This window comes from Nicotiana tomentosiformis, chromosome 3 (assembly GCF_000390325.3).
Source record: "Nicotiana tomentosiformis chromosome 3, ASM39032v3, whole genome shotgun sequence".
In the NCBI taxonomy this organism is placed as follows: domain Eukaryota; kingdom Viridiplantae; phylum Streptophyta; class Magnoliopsida; order Solanales; family Solanaceae; genus Nicotiana; species Nicotiana tomentosiformis.
In genome coordinates this window covers 127,884,071-127,895,898 of record NC_090814.1, presented here as the reverse complement: position 1 = coordinate 127,895,898, position 11,828 = coordinate 127,884,071, and the positions used below count along the sequence as shown (strand labels likewise).

Genomic DNA, 11,828 nt, shown 5'->3' with positions numbered 1-11,828 from the left:
TATCACAACATATCACAAATTGCACATCAAGTACTCAAATATTACAATATATCACAAATTCCACATCAAGTACTCAAATATTATAACATATCACAAATTGCACATCAAGTGCTCAAATATTATAACTTTCCACAGAAATCAATAATACATTATTTTTCCACAGTAAGGAGCCCACGACTCGATCCTAATATGTACAACATCTTAACAAAATGTTCGGGAGTGAACAACTCAACCGAATAATATTTCACAATTTGGCACTTTGCCTCAATATGATTCACGACCTTTATAATTCAATTCCAAATTTTCAACAACGTGAATTGAAAAGTAATTCATCAAGGAACAACACCTCTTTTAAATCACAACTTCAAGAAATAAATAGATTTATTCATCTTATTAACTAAATTTTTTTATTTAAATTATCTGTAGGTAAAATCAATAATGAAAGTATTTTTCATATTCAGTCGACTATAACTCTCTTTACAAATGTCCAAATGATGAATGGTTTAATTTTCTGGAAACTAGAATCAAAGAGCTACAACTTTAGTGTTTTGATAATTTTTATATTCCTTATAGATTTCGAGATATAAGCTTCCAAAGTCAGCTCTGTGATTGCACCAGTTGCTGTCCAAAAACAACTTCTGCAGCAGAAAAATTCCAGCAGCTCTTTTTGTCCGTTATCCATTCCGTTAACCTTCCAAAATCCACCCGAGACCCTCGGGACCTTAACCAAATATACCAACATGTCCTAAAATAGAATACGAACTTAGATGAGGCTTGAAACCATGTCAAACAATGCCGAAATTACGAATCACGCATCGAATCGAATTATGAGTTTTCAAATCTTCCAACTTCTATATTTTGCGCCGAAACGTATCAAATCAATTCCGATTGACGTCAAATTTTGCACACAAGTCATAAATGATATAAAGGATCTATGAAAATTTTTACAAATGAATTCCGATTCCGATATCAACAAGTCAACTCCCCGGTCAAGCTTCCCAAAAATTCAGCTTTCGCCATTTCAAGCAAAATTTCATTACGGACTTCCAAAATATTTTTCGGACACGCTCCTAAATTCAAAATCACCATACGGAGCTATTGAAATTATCAAAATTCTATTACGGGGTCGTTTGCTCAAAAGTCAACTCTCCGATCAACTCTTTCCATTTAAGCTTCAAAAATGAGAATTGTTCTTTAAATTAAATTTCGAATCTTCTGAAAACCAAATTCGACAATACACGCGGGTCATAATACATATTACAAAATTGCTCGAGACCTTATGTAGCTGAATGGGGCATAGATTCTTAAAATGACAAGTCGGGTCATTACAGGAATGTTTTCCCTGATGGATCCATCACAGTCACTTCATCTGGTAGTGGCTTGGTGACATTGACCTCTATAAGCATTCTAGCAAATGAGATTCTGGTTTGCTTTGATGTACATTTATCTGCATACTTTGGCACTCCAATCGCACTAGTTATCCTGCTCAATGAATCCGGGTTCCAGCAACTTATAGGTAGGCTACGAAATTTAACCCATAAAGGCAGCTCTGTAAGGAACTCAACATTAAAATCAAACTCTGGACACCATTGTTTCAATATCATAGGTTTGTTGTTGATGCTATATGGACCTGCATACTGTACTTCATTCAGATCTGCTATCAATTGGAATTTAATAATATAATAGCCTTCTTCGTGATAATACACCTCAGGTTCTGCCACCATATTCCAATTTTGAGCCACATATCGTTTCATATAGTTATAGTCTGGTATTTCACCTATCACATATACTACTAAAGCAGCCTTTCATTTATCAACTTCCCTATTTGTTTCTTCCTTATCGAGCTTGACCATTAGACTACCTTCAACCAATTCTGGTGGTATGTAATCGAGTGACATACCGTTAGTTGCTGCACGATTCCGATTGAATAGCCCAGACCAGGTGGGATCTGGAGCTTGGCCTTTTGCAGTCTGCTCAGGTTTCCTCAAATCTAGTTGTTTGATCTGCGTTGATTGTTGTTGCTCATTAATTCCTGTCAATTGCAGTTGCAGAAGTTCACTTAAGTTCAATTTCTTAGCTCCGGTGGTCGTTTTGCTTGCCGAGATCAGCGGAGATAGAAGTGGAAATTGAGTTGCCAAAGGTGTAATCATTGTTGTTTGCTACCATTTTCTAGGGTTTCAGCTATCACCCTAGCACTGACTGAGCTTCCCACTATTATAATTGCTTGTTTCTTCGGTCGTCCTCGCCCTCTGTCCATGGCTGCCGCCGTCGGCGTGCGTTTGCTTAACTTGCGCCGATAGCCCTAAAGCCTTGGGTCAATCAAAAAAAAATTTTCAGCGTCACTTTCACCGGAAGGGTAGACTGCCCTTCGTCCCGTTCTCATGTAAGGCGTGGTTTTCTTTCGAGTCTTCTGGAGATGAAACCGGCCCACGTATAACATATTAAAATAAACAAAGTTACATAATATTTGAAAGAAATGCTTGCACGTCAGATTTCAGATTTTCGTCCTTGTATGGAAGTTCTAAAACCGTACTATCTAATAGTGGTGTATATGGGTCGGGTTGATTCGAATTTTCTAATTATCAAACCAAATCAATTGTATCGGGTTATTAAATCTAAATACCAAACCAAACCAATAAAAGTCGGGTTTTTAAATCTCGATTTTTCTCGAATTTTTCGGATTTTCGGATTTTTTCGAGTTTATTTTCATAAAGTCTTCATAACATAAAACGTAAAATTTATACTCCAAATATTTCTTTAATTGTAGTAAGACAGAACTATATAAGGTGTAAATAACATAAATATGAGATGAGTCATGGCATTGTACTAAAATATTCAACAATAAATATAATAAAATCGCATAAAATAAATATTATTAATAAATCACAATGAAAACAAACATAATTTAAAATTATGACTAATAAGTACTAATATTATTTACATGACTAACCACTAAAAGAAAAATAAGTTATACATTTTATCTAAACCATGAAAAAACTAAAAAATAGATATCCAACACTATTTTCATGCACAGTACAATTGAATTGATTGTCTTTTATTAGTATTAGTATTGATTTGATTTTGGTTTAGGATTTATTTGAGTTACTAACATTTATAGACTATAAAACTTATTGGAGCATCTAAAAATTATAAGCTCAAGCTTGAAATAATACGTTAAAAGATAAAATTATAAAAAATCTTGAGAAATATTTATAAACTACACTAACATAAATATTTTTATGTATTAAATATATTTAAAACTTCTATGCATATAATGTCGGGTTGGTTTGGTTTCAGTTTGACTTTTTTTAGTTAAAACCAAACCAAACCAAATATGGTCGGGTTTCTTTTTCCAACACCAAACCAAACCATAGTCGGGTTTTTTTTTCTCGGTTTGACTCGGATTATCGGGTTGATGCGATTTGTCAATTTTATTTGTACACCCCTACTATCTAACATAGAGTTCTCAATTAATTCTAGATCTGTTTTACTAATTAAAGTATTACCCATTAATTTTGCTCAAATATTCATTAATTGATCTTGACATAGGTTCTTTTCCAATTTCTTATATAAGCTTGAATACAGAAAAAAATAGCATATATATCAAATATAGAAAGTTAAAAATCAAAAGTTATTATGATATCAAAGATTTTTGTTAAGTAACTTTTATTTTAAATGTGCAAGATGTAATATTGTAATTCTCATACGTATCTTATCATGTTCTTTCCTTAGCTGAAGCCTTCCATAATCTTTAAAGTTAATAAAAAATAGGTAAAATACATAAATAGCCACCTGAACTATATACCAATTCCCTGTTATATATTTTCTGACGACAAATATTATCTTACACACTCAATATTTTCAGAATGGGCCTAATACGCACTACTTCGGCACAGATAGCATGCACATGTCTAACAAACAAAGTAAGCGCCTAAAACCTCTAAATTTCAGTCCAGATCCTTAATTAAATGTCATGTGTCATAATTTTTTAACACATGGCACTAGTGGGCCCCGTTATTCTATTCATTTCTTCTTTTTCTCTTGTATTTCTTCTTTTCTTTTCATCTTCATTTTTTTCCGATCGTTAATTAAGTGCATGTTCTCTTTCTCCCTCATTTTTTCTCCAAAGCAAGATCTAATCTTTTGTGCCCTATCGTCCCCATTTAAGCTTCTATGGTACTTTCTGTTATGTTTTTATTTTTCACGGCGGTTGATTGAAAGGGACGGTGGCTATGGAGTTTTGGGGTTTTCAGGTGAAGCAATTTTGGGGTCTCGTTCTATGATAATTTTCACGGCTAGGTTAATTATTTTTTAATTTTGGAGTCTCTTTCTATGATACTTTCAGTTATTTTGGACGGATTTATTTAAATCACCTTACGACGAACTGTTCTTCAGGAAATCAAGACTGGGAAATCACCTTCCAATTTTGGCACTTCAATCTTCAAATTACCTTCGTCGAAAGAAAATTTAATAGTGTTGGTGAACCCACTTCTTAATTTGCTTTTTATTTTCCTTTCCCAAATCATCTTCCGGTGAACTCAAATGTCTACACCGAATTAAAGCCAATTTTGAAGTGGGTTTTTGGTCTTACGTTATAATCTAGCTTGCTATTATCTCAAGATTTCTGATTCTTCGCGCTTACTTGAGATTTTCTATTTTAATTTTGGTTTGAATCGGAAGGTGGTGACCTGGATTATTCTAGTTGTCAGCGGTAATGGATAATTCATCGGAGAAGAGAGAGATGAAAGGGAGAAGATGGTTAAGGGGTATAGTTGTAATTTTAAGTATTTTATTTTTTTAATAAAAATAACGACACGTGTCACAACTTTGTTGGTGCGTGATACTACACATATTTAAAAAATTGGTCAAGAAAAAAGCTATGGAAAGGTTGAGTGTGTAAGATAATATTCATCGTCAGAAAGTGTGTAAGAGGGATTTGGTGCATAGTTCAGGTGGCTACTATGACTATTTTCAACCAAAAGATAAAAAAAAATGAAAGAGAAAAAAAAAAGCGGAACAGGGCGAGTGAACACGGGTACAAATACTATGTTGGGAGAGGCGAGTTGAAATTTCGTGAATTAAGACAAAACCCGCTCCGCCCATTGCCATCCCTAAATAAACTCACTAAGCAAACAAAGATTCAAATTGCTACTACATCTTCATTTATGGTACTAACATCACCAACACCAACATATTTAATGAAAAATCCCACCATTTATACTTTGTTGTAGAGTTGAACGAGTAGAAGCACCAGAATAGCATAAAATTGCAAATAAGAATTCATTTTGCAAATGTCAAAATGAAAGATCCTTCACTATGTAATCAAATCTTGATGGCTTTTTCCCAACCTAATTACCCTGAGTTGGGTATTTCATGATTTTTCACTTTCATATTTCATGAATTTGACACAACGGAAATACTTGATTTCAAAGTTTGGTTTATGTAAAATTTTGTGTTAGTTGAGTTACATAAAATCTCTCCTGTTTAAACTACAGACGCTAACTAAGTGAACAGAGGGAGAAACAAATCAAGTCAATCAAAAAAAGCATGCCATTGATTGAAACAAAAGAAGAACCAAAGAATTCTTTTTAAAACCTGTAAATAAACTGAAATAAAGCTTTACCACTTACTAGGAAAATCTTCTAAATGCTTCGGATCTAAAAAAATTGTTCACTTTTATTAACGCAAGAGACTGTAACGACCCGACCGATCGTTTTGAGTATTACAGTCCCGTTCCCTCATTTACTGCTCAATTTATGCCTTACGGTTGATTTATGACTTATCAAGTTAGTTGATTCGGGTCCGGAAGGATTTCGGAGTGAAATGAGGCACTTAGTCTCATAATTAAAAACTTAAGTTTGAAAAGTTGACCGGATATTCACTTGTGTGTAAACAACCTCGGAATTGAATTCTGATGATTTCAATAGCTCCGTATGGTGATTTTAGACTTAGGAGCGTATCCGAAAAATATTTTGGAGGTCCGTAGTGGAATTAGGCTTGAAATGGCGAAAGTCGATTTTTTGAAAAGTTTAACCAGGGGTTGATTTTTTGATATCGGAGTCGGAATCTACTTCTGAAAATTTTCATAGCTCCGTTATGTTATTTATAACTTGTGTGCAAAATTTGAGGTCAATCGGACGTGATTTGATAGGTTCCGGCGTCGTTTGTAGAAATTAGAAGTTTCAAAGTTCATTAGGCTTGAATTGAGGTGTGATTCGTGATTTTAGCGTTGTTTGATGTGATTCGATGCTTCGACTAAGTTCGTATGATATTTTAGGACTTGTTGGTATATTTGGTTGAGCTCCCGAGGGGGCTCGGGTGAGTTTCGGGGTGATTTCGGACCATTTTCAGGCCATTTTTAATTGTTGGTTTCTGCCTACAGAGGTGTGCATTACGATCGCGAATATTTGGCCGCGTTCGCGAAGAGCAAACAGCAGTTTAGAACCTTGTGAATCGCGATCGTGGAAGCTCTTTCGCGATCGCATAGAACAAAATCTATGTTGCACTGACCGAATTTTGGAAGCTTATATCTCGCAATCTATAAGGAATTTGGAGAAAATCCAAAAATAAAAGTCGTAGCTCTTGATGTCTAGTTTTCAGAATTGTAAACCATTTGTCATTTGGAGTTGTGTACAAAATGTTATTATGCATAAACTATAGGCTATTTGGGAAGAGTTTGGAAATCTCTGTTACACAGGGCTAATTTTGGAAGCTTATATCTAACAATCTATAAGGAATTGGGAGATGAGTAACACATAAAAGTTATAGTACTTGGTGTCTAGTTTTTAGAAAGTTAAACCATTTACAATTTAGAATTTTGTACAAAAAGTTATGACCATTATACTAGAGGCTGTCTGGAAGAGTTGAGGAGTTTGTTCTTTGCGATCGTGAAGCATTTTCCACGATCGCGAAGCATTTTCCGCGATCGCGAAGAGCAATTTTGGGGCTGAAAAGTTTTGTGCTTCGCGATCGCGAAGCATTTTCCACTATCACGACTCGAAATTTACCACCGACGGGACCGTGATGGCGCCTAACATTTCACTTGCTAGGCAAGCCAACGTTAGAGAATCATTAAACTAATTCCTTATTTTCATTCAATAAATAACAATAATTAACTAAGATGAAATATAATAAGTGCGGAATATTATAAAACTGTATTAATTACTACCACCCGGATCTGGAGTCACAATTCACGAGCATTCAAGAATTTACTACAAGTAATAGTCTGAAAAAAATACAACTGTCTCAATGAAAGAAAACAGTAGGACATAAAAGGTAGATGGGGACTTCAAGGTCTGTGAACGCCGACAGATCTACCTTGAGTCTCCGAACAGCGGACCAATAGCAAAATTTCGATCAATCTGAGTCGTGCCAAAATCTGCACAAAAAGTGCAGAGTGCAGCATCAGTACAACCGACCCCATGTACTGGTAAGTGTTGAGCCTAACCTCGGCGAAGTAGTGACGAGGCTAGGACAAAACACTCACATATAACCTGAACAATATAATCATGCTAGTGGCAACAACAGTGAATAAAAAAATAACGTAGAAATAATGGGAAAGGGACATACAGTGGGGTAATACAATATAAAGAGTGAGAATAATGAAAAGACAGAATTAAACCGAAAATCCTTAAACGAATTGAGCAAATAAAACAGCAAAGGAAAACTGCACGGCATCACCCTTTGTGCTTTTACTCTCAACCTCACCGAATAAATAAATAAATAGAACGGCACGTCATCACCCTTCGTGCTTTTACTCTCAAGCTCACCAAATAAATAAATAAAATGGCACGGTATCACCCTTCGTGCTTTTAAACCTCATAATATATACGGCATCACCCTTCGTGCTTTTACACTCTTCCTCACAACATAAATAATGCATGCACGGCATCACCCTTCGTACTTTACACTCCTCCTCACAAATCATAAAATCAATAACAACTGATAGATAGGAGTACCACAAAGAAACCAGTATTTTACCCATAATCAATAGCACAATGTAACCTCAACCTTGAATCAATATTCGAAAGTTACCAAATCTCAGTGAAATCAGATATAAGTCACCCAACATTTCAAATAACCCGCTAAGTATGGATAGTAGAATTTAAGGCTACAAAATAGACAAGAATAGAATTTCACTCGCATGCTATGACTCGATAACGACGCATAGATGCTCGTCACCTCACATATACATCTTATTTAACAATCAAACACGTAGCAAATGAACACATAATGCATATTCCCTCAAGCCAAAGTTAGACACGATACTTATCATGCTCTGAAAGCCACTTAATTCTCAATCACAGCTTTTCCTCTAGAATTCACCTCCAAACCACTCGTATCTATTCAAAGATGATTCAATAATATCAAATATTACTAAAGGAATCAATTATATTGCATAAATTAAATTTCCAAATTTTCCTCCAAAAAGTCAAAAATTGACCCCGGGCCCGCTTGGTTAAAACCCGAGGTTTGGACCAAAATCCATTTACCCATTCACTCCCGAGCCCGAATATATAATTGGTTTTGGAATCCGACCTCAAATCGAGGTCTAAATCCCCAAATTTCCGAAATCCCTAGTTTCTACCCTAACCCCTAATTCTACCATGAAAACTCTAGATTTTAGGTTGATAATTCAAGAAACGTAATGGGTACTTGAAATAAAATGATTTAGAATCACTTATCAACACTTTGGGGAAGAAATGACTCTTGAAAAATCGCCTCACACCGTTTGGTTTTTGAGAAAAATAAATTTTTGGCTAAATCTCGTGTTTGGATTCTATTAAGTGTTGGGCGACAGTGTTCATCGCGTTCGCGAGAGCACTGTCGCATTCGCGAAGAGTATAGGCTTCCAAGCCTTCGCGTTCACGAGACAGTGATCGCGTTCGCGGTGAAGAAAAGGCTGACCCCCCCCCCCAATGCCTAACATTACGCGTTCGCGAAGGGTAATGCCCCCATCGCTTCGCGTTCGCGACCAATCCTTCGCCTTCACGAAGAAGAAATCCCGGCTTCATCAATTTACTCTTCGCGTTCGTGAGAGTACCTTCACGAACGCAAAGAAGGATATGCCAGACACCAGAATCTGCAGAAAACCAGATTTTTCCCAAGTTCAAAATATCCTGTGGCCTATCCGAAACTCACCCGAGCCCGCGGGGCTCCTAACCAAACATGCACACAAGTTTAAAAATATCATACGGACCTGCTCGCGTGATCAAATCGCCAAATAACACCTAAAACTCTAAATTTATCACTAAATCAAATAAAATTCTCAAGAACACTTTAAAGTTACTATTTTCTCAACCAAAGGTCTGAATCACGTCAAATCAACTTCGTTTCTCACCAAATTTCACAGACGAGTCTTAAATATCATAATGAACCTGTACCGAACTTCAAAACTAAAATACGGACCCGGTACTCACAAATGCCAAACATCAATCAATTCTTAAAAATAATTAATTTTTAGACTTTTAATTTTTATCAAAAATTCATAACTCAAGCTAGGGACCTCCGAATTCGATTCCGGGCATATGTCCATGTCCCATAATTCGATACAGATCCACCGGAACCATCAAAATACAGATCCGGACCCGTTTACCAAAAATGTTGACCGAAGTCAATTAAAATCAACTTTTAAGGCAAAAATTATTATTTTTATTAATTTTCAACATGAAAACTTTCCGAAAATATGCTCGTACTGTGCATGTAAATCGAGGAGGGTAAAAATGATTTTAAGGCTTAAAAGTGCATATTCGAGTTCTAAAACATAAGATGACCTTTTGGGTCATCACAGCCTTAGATTACAAAAACTCTGTTTATGTACTTTTCAAACATAAGATGTATTTACTTCATATCAGCTTTGTAAATTCTATTCTTAGAAGCTTATAATTTGTACTACCAGTTCTTGGGGAATGTATAAGATTAAGATTTTTTTTTACTTAAACTGCTTTAATAATTATTAATAGAATTGGATAGTTGATAATTGGCTTACCTAACGGGTTGGGTTAGATGCCATAACGACTAGTTGGATTTTGGGTCGTGACAAGTTGGTATCAGAGCCCTAGGTTCATAGGTTCTACGAGTCATGAGCAAGTGTCTAGTAGAGTCTTACGGATCGGTATGATGACGTCCATGCTTATCTTCGAGAGGCTACAAGGCATTTAGAATATATACTTCCCATCTTTCTTTCCTTATCGTGCGGAATTGATTCAGCTTGAAATATAACTCTTTGAATTCATTCCACGTATTCGTATGCACACATGAGCGCTCGGTATCAGATGTGCATCACCGGCTTGTGATTCTATGAACGAGGTTCGAGATGTGTATTCAGTGTTTTGGTGATGGGCCAGTCTGGAGGACTTGAGGCCATGGTTAGACCGCAGCTTGAGCTCAGTAGCTTCAGTTGTAACTTGTACATTTGGACTCATATGTCTGGTAATGCCCCTACGAGTGGAATTTGTGACTCGATGAGCGGTGAAATGGCTTTGTGATAAGTATGATGTAACTGCAGGATGTGTTATGATGATGTGAATGTGGCGAGAAATGTTTCCTTGAAGTGTAAAAGAAGGCCATTGGGTGCTTGATTTTCGATTTGATGTGACGTACAGTCTCGAGTGAATGTTTTGAAGGATCTTTCATGCTGTTAAATTCTGGGACAAACTAAATTCTCATGTCTTGTTAATAAGATTGGACTTGGAAATATTAAGTGATTGCATAGTAATTGTGACTGCGAAAGGGTATAACAAGATACCAATTTGAGGCTAAGCAGGTGGGTTATCTCTCGCGGAGTAATCTACGTAGGTGTGTTCCTTATAATGTGAATGGAGAGTTTCTCTTCTGCCAGCAGGGCATATATGATGAGATTTGAATTTGAATCTAGTTGAGAAAGTTGACTTAAGTGTTAAGAGAATAAATTCGAGCTTAGCGGATAATTGAGGTATTTTATGATTGGTGTTGCATGAGCTTGAGAAGAATTTTTGTTGTACTGACTATGGTATTATGGCGGCAATAGAGTATGGATATTGTGAGTTATCGAGTGTTTAAAATTATGGCTTTGAGCCAAGCGGGGGAGTCTACTATTGACAATTCAATTTATGATTTTGTGTCAAAATTTGTTTGTTCTGGTCAGAAGTATACTTGTGGATTAGTTATAACTTGCAAAGGTGGAGTTCGAGAATGACTCGAGTAAGGAAATTTCTGGATACGGGTTATGGCACTTTATTAAAATATGAAAATCATGGGATGAGTAAGTTGTTAATTGTGAATGATGTAGTATATACGGAGTATGAATTTGATCAGTGGTGTTAAGGCAGGATTACCTATTTGAGTGATGTTGTGCTAATGAGGCATGTGTCTTTCAGCCCATTTGAGCGGTGCAATTTGGATTTGAACAAAGTGGGTGACTCTCGAGAAAGTTCCAATAGGTTTAAGGTTTATATAGAGCAATTGAGAATTTCTCCTGACTTGTGTATGGATAAAATCTGAGATTTGCATTTGATGGTTCCTGGACTTGCGAAAATTCTATATGACTATGGATTCTATATTTTAGTATAAGGAAGGTAAGAAGAACAATTTCAAATTCACATAAGGTATTTTTAGAGTGAGTGTTACAGTTGTGGCAATTATGGAGGTGCTCAAGAAGAATACATTGACTTATGGGCCTTAGGGCGGTGTAGTTTTATGTTAGGGTGTCTTATAGTAAATTGTGGTTAAATATCGTGGTGTTTTAGCAAGGAGAAGTATCAATCTGAAGACAAATTCGGAAGGGACTCAGAGAAATAGGACAACTGGGTAGTAGACTGGACTAGTATGTTAATGGTAGGATCGGTCTT

General features: G+C 35.9%; 1 protein-coding gene across 1 annotated transcript; it reads right to left on the bottom strand.

The window, feature by feature from the left end:
* Positions 1-1,325: 1,325 nt before the first annotated feature.
* LOC138908473 (uncharacterized) lies at positions 1,326-2,257 on the bottom strand. Its single transcript, XM_070199142.1, has 3 exons — positions 2,164-2,257; positions 1,901-2,032; positions 1,326-1,777 (listed from the first exon to the last, which is right to left on the bottom strand). Exons 1-3 carry the CDS (start codon positions 2,255-2,257, stop codon positions 1,326-1,328), a joined length of 678 nt encoding a protein of 225 aa, XP_070055243.1.
* Positions 2,258-11,828: the final 9,571 nt, after the last annotated feature.